This window comes from Bidens hawaiensis, unplaced genomic scaffold (assembly GCF_021521415.1).
Source record: "Bidens hawaiensis isolate Kalapana, Puna unplaced genomic scaffold, B.hawaiensis_p1.1 tig00026969_1, whole genome shotgun sequence".
Classification (NCBI taxonomy): domain Eukaryota; kingdom Viridiplantae; phylum Streptophyta; class Magnoliopsida; order Asterales; family Asteraceae; genus Bidens; species Bidens hawaiensis.
Window position 1 is genome coordinate 179,590 of NW_027494353.1, and position 18,994 is coordinate 198,583.

The 18,994-nt window shown below is 36.0% G+C and overlaps 2 protein-coding genes and 1 pseudogene across 2 annotated transcripts; 2 read left to right on the top strand and 1 right to left on the bottom strand.

The window, feature by feature from the left end:
• Positions 1-3,497: 3,497 nt before the first annotated feature.
• LOC143574510 (nuclear transcription factor Y subunit B-1 pseudogene) lies at positions 3,498-4,174 on the bottom strand (annotated as a pseudogene).
• Positions 4,175-7,578: 3,404 nt separating this feature from the next.
• Positions 7,579-10,909, top strand: LOC143574511 (uncharacterized). The gene is made up of 3 exons (XM_077059114.1): positions 7,579-7,691; positions 8,791-9,002; positions 9,825-10,909. The coding sequence occupies exons 1-3, from the start codon at positions 7,646-7,648 to the stop codon at positions 10,860-10,862; spliced, it is 1,296 nt and encodes a 431-aa protein (XP_076915229.1). The 5' UTR covers positions 7,579-7,645; the 3' UTR covers positions 10,863-10,909.
• Positions 10,910-16,280: 5,371 nt separating this feature from the next.
• Positions 16,281-17,745, top strand: LOC143574512 (aspartic proteinase nepenthesin-1-like). Its single transcript, XM_077059115.1, has one exon. The coding sequence runs from the start codon at positions 16,281-16,283 to the stop codon at positions 17,655-17,657; it is 1,377 nt and encodes a 458-aa protein (XP_076915230.1). The 3' UTR covers positions 17,658-17,745.
• Positions 17,746-18,994: the final 1,249 nt, after the last annotated feature.

Here is an 18,994-nt window from a genome sequence, read left to right on the forward strand (position 1 = left end):
GGTTCTTGGGTTTAGGCTTGACGACACCAGCAGATCGAACCATAAGAACTTGATTGGTTTTAGCGTGAATATTCATCTCAGCCGTCTTGAGCATTCCATGAAGCTCCGGAACTTTCTTCACCCATCCATTCATATTGAAATTCATTACGAACTGGTCGTAAGAGCTGGGAAGAGAGTTCAGGACGAAATCCGCTGCCATTTCATCTGATTGGGGATAATCAAGTTTCTTTAGTTGTTCGATGTACACTTTCATCTTGACGACATGCGCACTAACAGGTGATCCCTGTTCCATTCTGCAACTGATGAGCTGCTTCATGGTGTCATAGCGTTCTTGACGGGCTTGTTTCTGGAACATGCCCTTGAGTTGCTCAAGCATCTCATAGGCACCAAAATCTTCCAAGCCTTTAGCAAGCTCGTAAGACATGGTGGCTAGCATGATACAGGCGACTTCAGCAGAGTCGTCCATATGTTTGTCAAGAACCCTCCTGGCATCAGTAGTATTGTTTTCAGGCTCAGTTGGAACAGGTCCTTCGAGAACATAGTGCTTCTTTGCCATCTTGAGAACAAGTCCCAAGTTGCGGTGCCACTCAAGAAAGTTGGTGCCATTCAACTTTTCTTTCTCAAGGATAGCCTTGAGGGTGAATGAGGAGTTATTATCAGTAGACATCTGTTCAATTAAGCAAAAGTAATTTTTATTAGTATTTTCGATGTTTTTAATCCTATTAGTAATGACCCAATGACATTAGTAAATAGGAACTTGAGAATCTGGCTTCCAGTTACTAATGGCAGCTGTAGCACACAACATTAGTAAGTGGTTAGGCAGACAAACAACGATTGCCAATTGTGGATAGAGCACAACTCTCGTTTATGAGGCCTATTAAGACAACATTTGTCTAAGTAGATACGTTTAGTCTCATCTATGCCCACCTTAGTCTCCAGACAGCTGTAGCACGTAACAAGAGAGTAAAGTAATAGTCGCCCTAGTATAGTTACTTGTGAAAGGGTCGGATGTGTCAACGAAACTCTTTCACCTTGAAGGGATAGGCTAGAAATCAAGTGCGGTGCTGTAACTCCAACACTTGAAGTTTCGCAGTATGCCTCAAGTGTGACTTATAGTAGGATGACATAGACTATTGATTTAAATTGGGATTAATTTTAAATATTTACCGAATAGAGTAAAAGCCCAGTTTTACTTTATTGATCGAGACGATCGAGACAACTTGATGAACCCTTTCATCTCTCAGGACACTTAGTTTTATATAACCTATTAAAACTAAGTTTGTTGCGATAATACCAACCAATTTTAAGTTAATAGTTTTACCTATTAAGTTATTAGTTATGGAAAATTAAATTTAGTTTAATTTTGCAAAACTTGGTTGGTTAATTTATTTTAATATATTTGGTATTAGGTTGGTGGTATTATAATCCTATTATAATCAAGCAACCAACCAAAATAGCAAACAGAATATTAAATCTTAAATGGCCATGATTAGTGATTGATCTTGCTAGAGCCTATTAGCAAGATCAATCGGGTCAAGGGGTCACAACACAAAACAATCACAATGATGGACTCTTGGTGCATCCCGTCATCTTTGGTAACTCCCACTGACTTTAAGAACTCCATGAGCTCGTCCTCGTCCTCGGTTTTCTTCGAGTCTTCTTCATTACAAAATTACACTAATACAAGTAATGAAAAATTAAACCCTATCTATTACAATTTTGAACCATCAAGGTGGCCAAGAACCATAAAATAAAACCGAAAACTAAATACAACTTTTGAACCATCCATATGGCCAAAATAAAATCATTCAACTAAACAAGCAAGGTCAGGCCAGATTTACATATTCAACGAAAAATAAGTCGGGCAATACTTTGGTCAAATAAAATAAATAAAATTTTGACCAAACTAAAATTGCCCTAATATTTTATCTAGATCATAAACGTCAACTTCTTTGAAGTTTATGATGTAGAAACGGTGAAGATACCGAATTCGACTCGTATGTTGTAACCAAGGCTCTGATACCACTGTTGGGTTTCAGTGGTGATCAGTTAAAATTTCGTTTATTAAATCCGGTTCAATAAACGTGACAAATAATAATTAATTACATTAATTAATATATGCAACGGAAAATATATGTTAATCAGCACCGAAAACAAAACCCGACAGGATCCGGTTACAAACAATATGAGTACGAGTCAAAACATTAAATATAAACTAACAATATATTTAAGTTTACCCCGGTTAATAATTAACCGGTTGAGACACCGAAGGCTAACGAACCGAGCTAGGTGACACAACAAAATCCAACGACCAACGGTTCGGTGCACGACGGCAACCTGGTAGCGGTGGTGGTGTGCGGACAGCAGCCCGCAGACAGGGCGGCGGCGTACAGCGGCGGTGGTCGGGCAGCGCCGGCGATGGGGTGGAGGAAGAAAGGAGATGGACTTGTTGATTAGGTTAGGGTTAAGGTTATGTCCATAACATCATGTGTTTATATAACCTATAATTAGGTTTAACTAACTTAGTTAGTTATAAACCTAATGTGCCAACAAGTCCACTTCTTGCTTCAAAGCCCGCTCCATGTATTTTCATCTCGTTAAAGTATCTAACCCGGTTAACTAACTTAAGCGGGTCAATGGCTCGTTACCTCACGGTGTAACTCTCACAGGTCATAACCCGGTTGACTGTATTGACTTACCCGAACCGGTCCATAATTCCAACAGTATGAGGTATAGGGGTTGACGCTGGAGATAAATGATTGAGCAAGAGCACAAAGTCAAAACTATTTTAATAATTTTAAAAAGTAAAAACTATTTTAATTTTTTTTTTGGTCATTAGCACTATGTTGGTGATGTTTCTTTATAATTATCTAGCATTAAAGTCGTTATATACCTAGCATAATAAAAATAACCCTTTTCTTTTGTCTATGTAGTTTTATGATCTATTTCAAAAACAGTATAGTAGCTTATAAAACAAAAGACTTTATTATTGCATCAATACAGGTATTGTAGATATAGTTGTTTCAATCAAACTTGTTCACCAATCACCAATAATACAAGCAGGCTGCTTTTGCACAAATGATCAATTATACCGTGCTGAGTTTTATCAAACAAGCTGTTTCAATCAGTCAAATTACAATTGTTCACTAAACTCTCAATCATTTGTTCACCAGCACAATCCTTCGATATGCCAATGCACTTGGAGATTATGTCTGAATGTTCTTAGTTGTTCGTTAGCAAAAATAATTAGTCACATTAGAGTATAATACACTAGAAATATGTTACTTTAGAAATGGGTTGAAACTTGAAAGTGACTAGTGTTCAAATGTTTGTAACCTTCTAAATCTGCATCCGTAAATAAATAGAGTATTATTTTAATTATCGTTCTTATGCTCGTCGTATTCAACACATTACTTATTTTAAACTTCAAAAGAAAATGTTTGTGGCGAACCTGTCCTGGCTCGGCCCTTCCCGACCCATTATGCAAGCGGTAGAGATATTCCAATGTGTACTCAAAACAAATAAAGAAAACTCATAGTTACAAATATGTTTTATTAAAGAATAACACCCATTTACCAATGTCCAACCGAATCAATGCTTTCTTGTTGATTATGCATTTGTGTCTGAATTGAACTCGGTGAAAACGGCAAACCGAATGGTTGATCAGTCCCCATTATAAACGGAGGTTGCGACATCATACTTGCGGCGGAAGAAGAATAAACATTTTCATACGGTAATGCATTATGTTGTTGTTCAATGCAATGATGTTGCTTAGGCACGTTGTTATTAACCTTATCCCCTTCCAACTCTCTATACTTTAAAAGATATTGTTTGAGCGGGTCCACGTATTCCTCGAACCCTAAAGTCGTGATGGCCCAAATAATATCATCACCATTGATCGTCTTTCGCTTCTCTTGTTGGCATTTATCCGAGGCTTCCCCGGTAATAAAGCTAATAAATTCAGACACGCATTCTTGAACGGTTTCTTTTGCTTCTTTTGAGATTTTCCCGCTTGCCGGGATCACCTTTTTCATGATCCGACCGACATTTGCTATTGGCAAGAACCGGTCCTGTTCTTTGCTGTTGCTGTTATTGTTGTTGTTTTCGTTGTGGTGGTTTTTTCCTTGCCTGCCATCTTCCATTTGTAATTGTGAGTTGGATAAAAGGATGATATTTAAAGGGAAAGAGAATAGATGCAATTGAGGCATAAATGTAGGCAGGTGAAAAGGATTACCGAAGGGATCGGGTATACGGTACAAGTTTAGTCCCTTGGAAGCGCTCTCATGTCATTTCAATTAGTCATTGTTACTCTTTTTATTTTTATGTGTTTAATGTGTTTTTTTATGTCATGGATGTTTTCATTTGGTATTTATTAAGCACATTACCTGTATAAAGTTATTCACTAGTGAAAGAAATGGTTAAGTGAAATAAAAATGGTTCATATGTTGAAAGAAAAGTTATTCATTATAAAGTTATTAATGTGTTTTTTTGTTTATATGTTGATATCTATGTTTGTAATATTTTATTACGTTTGTTATTCTAAAGATGAAGTTATATAAAGACTAGAATAGGAAGAAAAAAAATCAATCTGATATTTTTAACAAACTAATTGGTATACATGATACTCGCGGTTATACTTGATGGGTATGCCTAATACCCAACGGATATTTTGCCTTGATAATTTCGTAGTGTGTGCTGCCAAACGTACCATCATCTCCTTTATTTCTACTAAGCGTACCCCATACTTTAGGTTTTACATTAATACAATTTAAACCTTTTTAATTTACGTTTTATCATTTTGTTATATTTTACTACCATTAGTTTAAAAAACGTTTTATCACTATCTTGTTAAAGAAATGTTTTTATATATATATATTAAAAAATGTTTGTTGTTCTTTAAAATTTTTAAAAAATAACTATAGAGATAGCTTACATTAAAAAGGTATGTTGTATTAATTTTTAATAAATTAAAAAATGATTACATAATATACGATTTGATCAACAAGTTTGATTTGTTCTCAGATGTCATTAATCTCATGCACATGAATTTAGCGAAAAAAATCAAATTATTTTTGATTTTTTTAAATTTTATTATTTTTTTTTGGTCAGGGAAAGAGACATGTGACAAGAAAAAATATAATAACACACAAAATATTGTATCGTTTTTATAAAGACATTATATCATAATTTTTTAAATATATTTTATACAAAAATGATAGCATTTTTAAGTTTTTTATAATTAAAATGATTTTTAAATTTTAAATGATTAAAATGATTTTTAAATTTTTTTAAAGAAAGCATTTTTAAGTTTTTTATAATTAATTTTTTATTTGTTTTAAAAAACATTTTTTATTTTTTTAAATAAAAAAAGAACTTTATATTTTGATTTAATATTTTAAAGGAAACTAGAAAATGTAAAAAAATGTTAGAGGGGAATAATATGTCAAATAAAATTGTTAAAGAAGTTGAAAGTATAAGGGAGAGAGCATGACCAGTAGAGGAGGAGTATGCGCTTAGCCTAACCTTGCACACCCTTTCGTAGCCACTACTAGACCGAGTACGAGACACCCAATATAAGATTAGGATTAACAATGTTTGTGTTGGGGTGGTGCATGAAACTGAAAACATCAACCCGAAACCTAAAAACCAAACCGAAACAAAAACTGACGGTTTTTAGTTGTATGTTTTTGTAAAAACCGAACTTTTAGCTTGGTTTCGTTTTCGTGTGTAAATAAAACCAGTGTTTTAAAAACCGGTTCAAACCGGTCGGTTGAACTGGTTAAACCGGATTTCGAACAGCATGCCGGTATTTTGAGTCCGGTATTTTTGGCCGATTTGCTAAAACATCATGCCAGCGGTTTTTTTTTAAATACCGGTTTTTATCGGCAAACCGGTTTTATGTCTAAGAAATTTTTGATATTTGCAGCCCATATTTTATCAAATCTACTTTTAACCCAACAATTAATATTTAAACGTGTAAACTTTAGAACTGTCTTTTTTAAATTAAGTGCTTTTGTGTTATTTTTTAATATGGATTAGCTTTTGAATTACTTTTTCTTATGAAATCATTTACTTTTGGGTTATTTTTGGAGTTAAAGTTATATTTATAGGAAATTATAAGCTAAACTATTAAACCGGTTGAACCACCCGGTTCAACTGGTTGTACCATTTTTTAACACAATCCTGTATGAATAAAACACCGGTTTTTAAAACATTGAATAAAACCAAACCGAGATTTATAATTTTGTTTTTAAATGCTAAGTAATTTATAATAGTATAATATATAGTTTAACATAAAAATTTTAGTCCAAATGAATATAAGCAATTAAATATTAAGTAACAAAAAACAAAAAAATTTAGACCTAAATTCGATATTTTTTATCAACCCTTTTTTTCCCAAAATTGGCAAACCCAAATAGCAAAAACCAAAAAACAAAACCGAACGTCTTCAAAAACTCAAAAACTAACGTTTCGTTTTTTTATTGGTTTTAGCCAAATCCCAAACCCAACCGTTTCATACCCGTCCACTTCCATCCCTATGATGGAGACATATCAACTCCATGGTTGACATCTTATTAAGGGTGAGCAGGAAACCGAATTAACCGAACCGAAGCATTAACCGACTGTTTATTTTTTGTTTTTTTTTTGAAAAATCGAATTTTTGGTTTCATTTCGGTTCGGTTTTCCATTTCTAAAAAACCAAAAAAAGCTGAACCGAACTGATATGTGTTTTTACTTAAATATTAATACAATTATATATGTTTTTTAGATGTTAGGACCGGAAACCAAACACCAAAAGTATCTACCGTTGATGGTGATGAGGATTATGAAGATGGTGAATATTGGGAGTAAACTTTGAAGATGAAGAATGAAGATTGAAACTAAACTTTTAGTGTTTTTTGATTTAGCATTTTGTTGAATTTTAAACTCTTGTTCCTTTGCAAGTTTGTATTTGTTTGGTTTCACGTAACAAATGCCTATTTTTGTTTTTTTGGATCTAATATGCATTTTCATTTTTTTGGAATTTTTTTGCAATGTCTACACACACACCAAAAAAAAAAAAAACCGATTATAACCGAAAAATCAAAAACTGAAAAACCGAAAACCAAACGATTTGTGTATTTGAAAAACCGACTTTTCAGTTTCACCTAAAAACTAAACCGAACTGTGCTCAGCCCTGCATCTCATGTTACACTATGTTATAAAAAAATGATTAAAAAAAGCCCGAAACTTTCACAGGAAGTTTTTCTCTAAACATATTTATACCCAAAAACCATTCATCCAAATCCCAAATTTTCCCTCTAATTCCAATTTCCAATTCCTCAGCTGAATCCTTTGCAAAGATGCCAATCGAGATGCCAAAGGGGTTACCATTCTCTAATCGGTGGACACCATCTTCTAACCGAAAGAAACACCATTTTCTCACTCACGCACACAAAGACCATTCTCAAGGGATCACCACTCACTCTTCCTTTCCCATTTACGCCACCCCAATCACCAAAGCCCTCACTCTCAACTAATTCTTTTGAATCATGTGTTTTGATGGTTTTATGGGGTTTTGATTATTTGTGGTCTTTGTTTGCAGCTTGACGGGTCGTTGTTTGTCGATATCGAAGCCGGTCAGTCGGTTGTTGTCGATGATCCGATGGAAAGTTTTAATGTTACTGCTTTTGATGCTAATCACTGCCCTGGTAATTGATTTTCAATTCAAATTACATTATAAACTTCAATTCTTTGTGTCAGATTTTATTTAGGGTTTATTAATTTGCGTAATTAATAATTGTAATCTTGTACCGAGCATAATCAAGAAAAACCTAGTTGCAGCCTGTGGATGTAGGTCACCTTAACCAAATGATGAAGATGGATTTGAGATGGTCAATATCGTGGTAGATTTAGCCTTTTGTAGTAGGCAAACGCTCCCAAGAATAAGATAAAGAAGACTATAACTTTGTTCCATTTTTTTGTTTGATTTTCTTAATGCAAAACCGTGATTACATATTGGAGAATAAGCATGAACATGCTATGCTTGCTAAACTAATGCAACTAAGGTGCTGTTTGTTTTTTTTGAAAAAGGTCTGCACATGCTCTTTTGTCTGCGCCGCGCAGACACTGCCATCTGCAGACTGTTTGTTTTTTCGAAGACATGTCATTAAAAAATGTATACGCGAACTCTTCTTGGTGTAGACTTGGCCCATCGACTTCTAAGATCTTCTAAGGTCTGCAGAGGGTAAACACTACCACCCATCGTTCGCCCGTCCACCACCACCGCCGTCTTCCACCGCCACAACCCACCATCCGCCGCCACCACCGTCCACCACCACCGCCGCCGTCTTCCACCACCACAACCCACCATCTGCCACCACCACTGTCCATCACCACCGTCTACCACATACCACCACTGTCCACCACCACTATGACCGTCCAGCACCATCACCCACTACCATAGTTCGTACACCACTAATAGTTTATTTTAGCAGCCCACAGACGTTAAAAAACAAACAGTCTTCTTTTTGCAGACTGCAAAGGTTTGGTCCACCTCTTCTTCTACAGATGCATGCAGATGTGGTTCGCAAACTGCATACATTTTACCTCTGAAAAAACAAACACCTATTGTGGGGTGAAAGTACAGAAATGGAAAATTACAGCTTTTCCTAATAATATGCATGACATAAACTAAAAAACCAAACCACATAAAATATTCGTGTTCTGTTATTTGCTCTCGTGTGTGTGATAATGTGATTTTTCTGCTGTCATGTTGCTCTGATCGGTACCTAACTTTGCAACGTGCAGGTGCAGTCATGTTCTTGTTTGAAGGTGCGTTTGGTAATATTCTGCACACAGGAGACTGCAGACTTACACCTGAGTGCTTGCAAAGATTGCCTGAGAAATACTTAGGAAAAGTATCCAAACGACCTAAGTGTCCACTTGATTATGTTTTCTTGGACTGCACATTCGGGACATTTTCTTCAAAAATGCCTAGCAAACATGTTGCAATACGCCAGGTAGTCTTCTGTCTCCTGCTTGTCTTTTCTATATTATAAAATCAGACTTAGAGTTGGTCAAAATTCCAAATTCGTGCATGTGACAAGACACGGGAGAGAGAGTATTTTATCAATGAGAATGCAACCAAAATAACTTACATGTAACTGAAATAACCAAAACAACTGAAGTACTGAAACGACTTTTATAACCTAACCAAACTCCTAAAAACCGGAAAAAAAACCTACTTTGTTATTCAATTTATGAATTATAATTTTTATCTTTGAATGTGAATTTATTAATAACAAATAATAAATAGTGTAGCCCTAAAATTTTGTATCCAAATGTGTAAAACAGTTAATTATTAATCAACAAAAAAATTTAGGCCCAAAGTGTCATGCTAAAATTCATTATTTTGGGCCAATTTTTATTCGGCCTAAAAAATTCAAGCTAAAATGGTAAAACCGAAAACGAACCGAATCAAACCCGAACCTATGTGAAAACTGAATACCAAAAAAAACCAAAACTGTAGGGTTTTTAAAAACGCAAAAACCGAAGGGTTTGGGCACAAAACGGGCCCATGAACATCCCTAGAGTATTTTAGCGTGCCACGACGGTGAAAGATGTCATTTAACAGTAGATGCTGCAGGTGGGTTATGCTCTATCTTTAACAGATCAAATGGGTCAAAAGTAAAAGTAAAAATAGCTAAAAAGGATACAGGTTAAATGGTTCAAAAATCACCCAGAGTATTTTTTAGTGTGTGCAACTTTCAAAACTACTGTCTTAAAAAATTAGATTATTATTGGTAATAATGTAGTTATCTAGACTGTTTCTGCTTATGCAGGTCATCGATTGCATATGGAATCATCCGGAAGCTAGTGTGGTGTACCTAACATGTGACATTCTCGGTCAGGAAGAAATACTTGCTAACGTGTGTCAAACGTTTGGTTCAAAAATCTTCGTTGATAAACAAAACAACCCTGAATGTTTCCAATCTCTATCTCTAACCGTACCTGATATTATTTCTCAAGACCCGTCCTCAAGATTCCATCTTTTTGATACTTTCCCAAAACTCTCCGAACGAGCAGAAGCAAAACTAGCTGAGGCCCGGGCCCATTTTCAGCCTGAACCACTTATTATACGGCCTTCAGCCCAATGGTACGTCCATGAGGATGTTTTGTTAGAAACTAAAAGACGGAAAACTGACCGGTTTAAAGAAGCGAGAAGGGATCAATTTGGGATATGGCATGTGTGTTATTCAATGCATTCGTCTCGAGATGAACTTGAGTGGGCCCTACAATTACTTGCACCTCGATGGGTGGTCTCAACCACCACCGAGTGTCGGGCCATGGAGCTTGGTTATGTGAAAAGGCACTGCTCGTATGGTCATTTAGCTCCCGATGATCCTCTCTGGAAGCTTCTAGATATTGATCCCGAGGGTACGTTTGTGAATGAAAACGTGCATGAGGTCAACATAAGTCAAAGTGAAATAGAAGTTTTAAGTGAGAAAGAAATCTTGACCGTGCCTACACAAGTCAAAGAGTCAAAAGATTCAACCGTGACGTTGTTTGGAAGAGCAAGGCTCGGACTTGATAATTCTACCTTTGTTTATGAAGAATTGGTCAAACCTGAAATGTCATATTTGGATAAAGATGTTGAAGTTCAGCTGACCAATGATATGCGTGAAGGTCAACACGAGTCAAAGTCAAACGAGCAGAAAGAAGGGATGGTGAAACACGCTACCGTGTGTTCACCAAAGGGAGTTGGTGAGAACATAAGGAGGTTGTATAGGGGTATGCATGTTCCGGTTCCTAAACCGCTTCCTTCATTGGTGGATCTGCTTAATGATAGAAAACGTGCCAAAAGAAGGTTTTTGTCATAGAATTTGTCGGTTATTATTTGTGTTATGTGAAAAGAATAAAGGTAATAGCGAGTGTTTATTTGAATTCGTGAGTTTGGCAAATGGATACGACGAAATACATTATCAAGAGCTTGACTAAAAGTCAAAACTGTAAATGGATTCTTGTTTCTTGAAGCAGGGGATCTGATTCATATCAATAAGATGTCCCAACAGAAAAAGGAGGTATTGTTATTATCTCATATTTTCATATATATGCATCAGTGTTCAGCCGCTTTATTACTATTTCATCATTTGATTTTTTTTTTTTTTTGGGGGGGGGGTTAACGAGCTAAGGAACTAACCATGATATATTGATAATTTCCTTATATTGTAGTTAAAACTGGATTTTAGTAGAAATTTAGTTGGTTTGGTGTAGCTAGCATGCCCACCAAAAAAACCTCAATTAACATGTAGAATGCATTAATAAACAGAGAGTTTCTTGTCAGGTAATCGATTAAAGTATCAAAATCATTATGCTAATTTTAATAGACAAGTAGAAGATCAAGGTATAAGTTTGTTGCTCCATGAAGAAACACTAAGTGAACCCTGGACAGATTATAGATAATCTGGACAGATTATAGATAATCTGGGGGTTAAGTAATGTTTCCCACGGATGAGGTCTAACTGAGAAGGCTGTTCTTCAGGAGACCTGCAAAACAAACACCGTAAGCTCGTCACTGAGAAGGGGGGGGTTCCTCCTTGTGACCACCCTCCGGCGTGAGAATCAGACTAGATTGCTCTGAATATAAGTGTATATTAAGAGATTGCTAGATAACTGGGTAGCAGATGATCTTACCATTCCAAGATGTTGGAGTATTTATAGCCGAAGGTAGGTTTCCAAGCAGGTACAGCCGGCTGAATAGTATTCCTGTTCTACCAACAGTGGACTACGCACAGGCCATACTGGTTGGTGGGTAGGTTACGGCCAACAGTGACAAAGTCGGCTGCACTATTCCACCAACTGTAGATTATGCACGTCCCACCTACTGTGGATTGTACGCAGGCCATGCTGGTTGGTGAAAAGGTTACGGCCAATAGTAACACTATTCCACCAACTGTAGGCTGCGCATGTCCCACAGTAAGGGTTGGTGAGTAGGCAGCGGCTAATAGTGACAAACAGTACTAGAGGGTGCTCCTCCTCGCACTGTTGTCGGTGAGCTGTCACCCTGTGATTGGCTCATGGGTTGTTCTGGTCAGATCGTCTGTCCTATCCATACCTTGGTAGGTATTAGTACAAAAGATCTTTCAGAATCATACAGACTGGCTCATTTAGGCGGGATTGTTCCTGCCTTGCTCATTCCTTCATGTGACTACTGAAGTATCTATTGTCTTGTGCGTGTAGCCCTGCTGTCTGCGGGTAGCCTTCCCTGATGGCTTGTATCCGCAACTGCGGGAACAGGCGGGGTACTTCACCATTGGGAGGCTTTCCCTGCGTGTACAGCTTGCGTACTGCGCGTAAGGTTCTATGAGCATGGTGGGTCCTGCGGGAGCAGATGGTCTTTGCGCCGACGTCCCTGTTCAAGGTGAGTCTTGCGGGACCAACTGGTCTCTGCTGGGACCTACCTCTTCACTCCACAACCTGGCTATGACCGACATGTCACGTATACGGTAATTAGATCACAAACCTAATTTACTAATGTTTAAATGGTTAATATACAATTATCATGTTTATGGTACCAACTTGAGTGTCTGATTGCGTTGGACCAATGGCTCTTGGGCCTTCTAGTGAGAGTTTCTAGTCGCTATAGCTTGCTTTGTGACCCGATAAAAGGACACCTGTTAGCGAATATGAACCGAACAAGTCACCCTTTGAACAGTTGCCCGAGTCTATAACCTTAAGGGCGTGGAGTTTGGATGCAAGGGGGAGAAACATGTTACCTTTTTATTTTCCTAGGTTGTCGTTAGATTTAAATGCAAACATTCTAGTGAGACAACATTATCATCTATAGTAAGGTATAATCTTTTGAAGTAATTGATATTCAAGGGATGTATGAAAACTGAAGTCTCTCTTAATCAAAAAGATATATAAGTAATTGAGATATATAATAATATTATTTTTTTAACGGTTAGACACACATCCATCTACTTCTACTCCTAAACTACACCATAAGAAAATCTATGTCCATGGTCTTCACTCTTCAGTTTCAAAGACAAGAGACAATAGCCTTTATCACCCCGCCAAGACTTGAATGATAATAACATTATATATCTTAATTAGCACATTGGATCTTTACCCTAAACTACAGTCCGTTGCTAATACTAATACTCATTTCTATTCCATTGTTATTTTTCAACTTTCTATTATTCTCTAAGTTCCATAATATTGTTATAGTCGGATAGTACGAAATAGGAGATTAGACGACAAATTAACATCAAATGGGTCTAGAAGATAATGTGTCAATTGTTTTGTCGGACACTAACAGCCTACTTTTTGGAAGATTAAATACTACAATCCATAACGTAACCACTCACGTCCATTTAGTTACATTCGATTTGTTATTAGGTCATGTAAATTCCCAACAATAATATATTAATTTTTTTTAAAAATATATTATATATGTATATGCTAGCTAGGTGCATTTAATCTTCTACGTTTCAACAAAACACAAATAAATAAGCAGTACGTTTGAAACTAAACAAAACTACATAAAAACGATCTAATGAAAATGAAGTTAGCATGCTAGCTTATCATTGAGGGCTTATATAATATAAAAGAAAGTCATCAAATTACTTGTATATGTCTGATTTGTTATAATAGAATGATTAAATAATTAAACACGTCCATGTAATAATAATATATGAAGTTATATGATTAGTTTGCCACTTTGTCGTATAGTTAATTATTTATAAGAGCATCTCTAATGATCGAAGTGTTTTTCTCTTTTATATCTTAGATGGAAAGGAGAGAGACAATAAACCATTTGTAGATAGACCGAGTTGATGAAAGAGGACATAAAAAATTGATGAGAATGTGCTACGGAGTGTTAAGGTTGAAGTGTGGTGAGGTGACAGGGAGACCTCTCACCCCACCAGAACACTTGATCTAAGATCATCCGTAGTGGGCAAGTTATCCATGCGTTTGAGGCCAAAACAACAGAGAACACCCCCTTCCCTCCCCCCCCTCCCGGCGTTTTGGGGTGATTTTTTGATATCGGCTTTTTGTACATAACGTCGGTGTGGCACAATTTTTGAGGGTCTTGTTAGAGGTAGAGAGAGGCTTTTTGGAGCATCTTCCCACTACACCCACTCTTTGCAAAATGCTCAAAAGGCGTCACATGACACAAAATTAGGGCTGTAAACGAACCGAACGAACACGAACAAGGCCTTGTTCATGTTCGTTCGTTAAAAAAATAATGTGTTCACGAACACTTATCGAACGAGATTAATTTTATGTTCGTGTTCGTTTATTAAGGAAATTTATGTGTTCACGAACGATTCACGAACACAAATAAAATCGGCAGAGCCTAGAGATTGAGACATATGTATTCATCAATGTTAATAATGAAAGCCTGTAAGCGAATCGAATGAACACGAATAAGGGCATGTTCGTGTTCATTCATTTAACTTTAAAAGAATACGGACACTTAATTAAACAAATATGAATGTTCATGTTCTTTTATTAAAAGGGGACATTTGTGGTCGTTTGTTTAAAATTTAAACGAACATAACTGAACAAAGACAAACGAACGTACATGAACAAATGTAAATGAACACAAACAAACATAAACGAACTTAATTGAACACAAATTAACAAATATAAGCAGATGACCTATCTAGATAATATTTAATTATTTTCTATTAATACATAAACAAACATAAATAAACAGACATAAACGAACATAAACAAACGTTCATGAACATAAATGAACGAACGGAACATGTGTTCATGTTCGTTTGTTTATTAAATAAACGAACATAAACGAATTTCCCGCCGAACGGTTCACGAATGTTTACCGAACGTTCGGTTCGGTTACATGCCTACACAAACTGCCCAGTTATGTCTAGTTTTGTTTACGCATGGTCTAATAAGTTTAACACACAAAGAAATAAAATACAAATAACTGCAAAGAGAAAGAGATTATATATCGATAATGATTATACTAGTAAAATATTTAAAACGAAGACAAACTTTAAACATTGTCTTATCAAATATGATGCTCATACATTCTTTATCCATCGCCGCACCCATAATAAGACATAACTTTGTCTAAATATGTAATTACACCTATTTTCTTTCTTTTTTTATTAATCCTCAATGATTCTTTTGCTTTAAAATCCTCTTTTTCATTTCAATTTTTTAAATAAAATAGATTGTTTTCCAATTTGTACGCCACATACCTATCATTACCCACCACCTCTTTGATTTATGATATCGACTCAAAGTGATCAAATGCTTAGAACCCAATCCACCCGTTAGGAAAACTGGGAATATGTATATTTTGTTTGGATAAGCATTATACATATGATGAGAATATTAATAAACATGATATCTTAAAATTGTGAGTTTTATACTATAATATGAATATACTGCTAAAAATGATATCTTAAATTGCTAGAGTACGTTTAAAACAGAAACTTCGTCAAACGAAACAAAGTTAAAGTTTTAATATTTTATGTAGGGTTTTAAAATGAGCTTTAAACAAAATAAGTCTCAATAGATAAAATGGTTGAACCATATAAAATCATAGACACTTAAGAGAATCCATCCAAAGGGTAAATAAGTAACGAGTTTAAGAGCATGTTTATGATTGAGTTTGAAGAGTTCGAAAAATATTTATTGACTTATTGGTTTTTTAAAAAGCCAATAAGTTAAAATGTTTTTGGCAATCACCAAAATCCTTAGCTTTTTAAAAGGGTTAAAAAAACAGTTTTTTAAAAGCCTTAAATCCTGACTTTTCAAAATGATTTTTTAAAAAAACCAATAAAACAATAAACATTTTTCAAACTAAATCCCAAATGTGCTCCAAGACGTTTGAAGTCATATTGCATATCCGACCCATTTATGAAAAAATGACACGTGAAAGAAAAAAGAAACAGAAAGAAATCAAGAATGATGGTAGGACAGAAAGCATTAAAGAAATAAATATGTGTAGTCTTGTTTTTAATTATTTCTATCATTATACCTGCCTTACACTCACACACACATATATAAATTATATATTACACCTACATATGCATATACTGCATAAGTTACCTTGTTAAGTAACCTACTTCTAAGACTTGAAGATAATATTTCTTCAAAGTCCAAACCATATTCACCAGCTTTTTTCTCCATATATTCTCTCTTTCTGTTCTTCCCCTTTAGACCACTTCTTTCGCCAAAATTTGTTGGCTTGAACTTGCATATATTATACACACACATATTAACAAACACATACAAAATCTATTGTATACCCTCTAATGGCTTCATCACTTTCTTCCATTTTACTCATCATCTTTTCCCTACAATTCATCTTCATTCCTCCAACCTTTTCAACATCCAGACGCATCCTCCATGATCACACCAACCTACCCAAAACCGGCTTCCGGGTGGCCCTCAAACACGTCGATTCGGGTAAAAACTTAACTAAATTCGAACGCTTACAACGCGGTGTAAACCGAGGAAACCTTCGGTTACAAAGACTCATCAACCACATGATGATGGCAGCTAGCTTATCAGCCAACACCAGTACGACTTCCCAAGTAACATCACCCGTTCACGCGGGTAACGGCGAGTTCTTAATGAATCTAGCCATAGGAACACCCCCGGAAACCTACTCAGCCATCATGGACACTGGCAGTGACCTAATATGGACCCAATGCAAGCCATGCACTAAATGTTTCAACTCTCCAACACCCGTTTTCGATCCGAAAAATTCCTCATCTTTTTCAAAAATCCCATGTTCTAATACCTTATGCAAAGCATTACCAACTTCAGATTGCGGATCAGACGGCTGCGAGTATTTATATTCCTACGGTGATTACTCGTCGACCGAGGGGGTTCTCGCTAGCGAAACGTTTACGTTTGGTGAGGTGGCGGTACCCGAATTAGGGTTTGGTTGTGGGGAAGATAATAATGGTGATGGGTTTAACCAAGGTGGTGGTTTAGTAGGGTTAGGTAGAGGACCTTTATCTTTAGTTTCACAACTCAAACAAACCACGTTTTCTTACTGTTTAAACTCAATTACAGACGATATTTCGTCAGAAAACCCTACCAGTACTCTGGTAATGGGATCTTTATCAAGCAAAACATCTAATGATTCAATTTATACCACACCATTAATCAAAAACCCTTACCACCCATCTTTTTATTATCTTTCACTCATCGGTATCTCAGTCGGGGACGTCGACTTGCCTATAAAAAAAATATCAACTTTCGATTTAAACTCAGATGGGACGGGTGGTATGATTATCGACTCGGGCACCACCATCACCTACCTTGAAGAATCAGCATTTGATTTGGTGAAAAAGGAGTTTGTTTCACAGATGAAACTGAACGTGGATGATTCGGATAGCACAGGTTTGGATTTGTGTTTTGAGTTGCCCGCGGACGATGGTTCGGGTGAAATGACAGTTGAGATACCGAAGCTGGTGTTCCATTTTGATGGTGCGAGTTTGGATTTGCCCGGGGAGAATTATATGATTGGAGATGTGAAGAGTGGGTTGGTGTGTTTGGCGATGGGGAGTTCGAGTGGGATGTCGATATTTGGGAATATTCAGCAGCAGAATATGATGGTGGTTCATGATCTTGAGAAGGAGACGTTGTCGTTTGTTCCAACCAAATGTGATCAGTTGTAATCATAAACATTAATTCATGATTCATATGTGGAAATACTTCATTGTTTTGTTTAGCGGATGCATGTCTTTCTCGTTTATTGTGTGATAAATACTTTGTTTCTTGGATCCACTTTCAAATGCTTGAGAATTTCTATTTTTTTTTTTTTTTGCTAAGACTAGAGCGAGAAGAAAATGACTAAATGAGGGTCAAGTGACAACAAATTTTTGAGTATATCTAGCTAGTCCACCACCTTAACCTGCGGACTTTAACTGACTTTTGATGAGGTGGCAATCCCATTTATTGAAGTAGCGGACTCAAGGAACGAAGAAAAAAAAATGCTTAGAGGTACCTTAGGAAGAGAATGCATTTTTTTAAAAAGTCTGTTAATTATTTTAAGTCTGGTACTTCAACAAACAGACTTAGGGGGCTGTTTGGCAAACCTCTGAATTATTAAGTGCTGAATAGGTAAGAGATCTGAATGGGTAAGATGATCTGAACCAGTAAGAGCTGATTTGGTTAGGCATCGAAATAACTGTACAAAATTTACTATTAATATATTTGTTTGGTTAGGCATCTGAATAACTGTACAAAATTTACTATTTTACACTATTAAGTAGGTTTGGTATTAATCTCACCCAAAAGATGTAAAAGATTTTAAACTTGATTTGTATTCATTAATGAAAAAAAATTATAAGTACATTGTTTAGATTTATATTCATTAATGAAAAAATAAGTATAATTTTTAGTATATTATAAGAAAATTAAAATATATAGTAATATAAATCTAAAAGTAATATAAATCTAAAAGTCAAAATTAAACTCTCTGTATGGCCTTTCGTCGTCTTCCTCCTTCTTTCCCAATTTAAACCTAATCTCCATCTTCAAATTTTCATTTCCATCTCCGTTTAAAACCGAACCGCCGTTCAAATCGCGACGTGATTTCGTTCAAGATTCGTGGCTATTTGGCTGGTGAAGATGTCTCTAGCATGGTAGACCTTGGCGAAATCGCTACAGCCGAGGAGTTTTCCGATGCCCCTTCTCCATGGTGGTGGTGTTTGTTGAACACTAGTAGACCCGAAAGAGAAAGGTATGTGACTACTAATTTGGTCTTGATTCCATTTATCATCCATTTCAAGCTGAACCATTCAGATGCTAAATATCTGACCGAATCAAACCCAAGGGTAAAACCAAACGGTCTGAATATGTTTACCTTTTAGTGGGTCAGATTCAAACCCAACCAAAAAGCCCCTTACCATTTTAGAAAAGTTAGTTGGGAATCGTTTCTTGATGTAGCAAGGTACCTGGGTGTACTAATAAAAACAATATGTTGCCGCTTAAAAACACTTAAATTTTTTTT

Bases quoted from the DNA above. Each gene is read 5' to 3' on its own strand.
- LOC143574511 (XM_077059114.1), top strand. From the start codon at position 7,646: ATGGAAAGTTTTAATGTTACTGCTTTTGATGCTAATCACTGCCCTG. The intron at 7,692-8,790 runs GTAATTGATTTT...TGCAACGTGCAG, and splicing joins TGATGCTAATCACTGCCCTG to GTGCAGTCATGTTCTTGTTT. The intron at 9,003-9,824 runs GTAGTCTTCTGT...CTGCTTATGCAG, and splicing joins AACATGTTGCAATACGCCAG to GTCATCGATTGCATATGGAA.
- LOC143574512 (XM_077059115.1), top strand. From the start codon at position 16,281: ATGGCTTCATCACTTTCTTCCATTTTACTCATCATCTTTTCCCTACAA.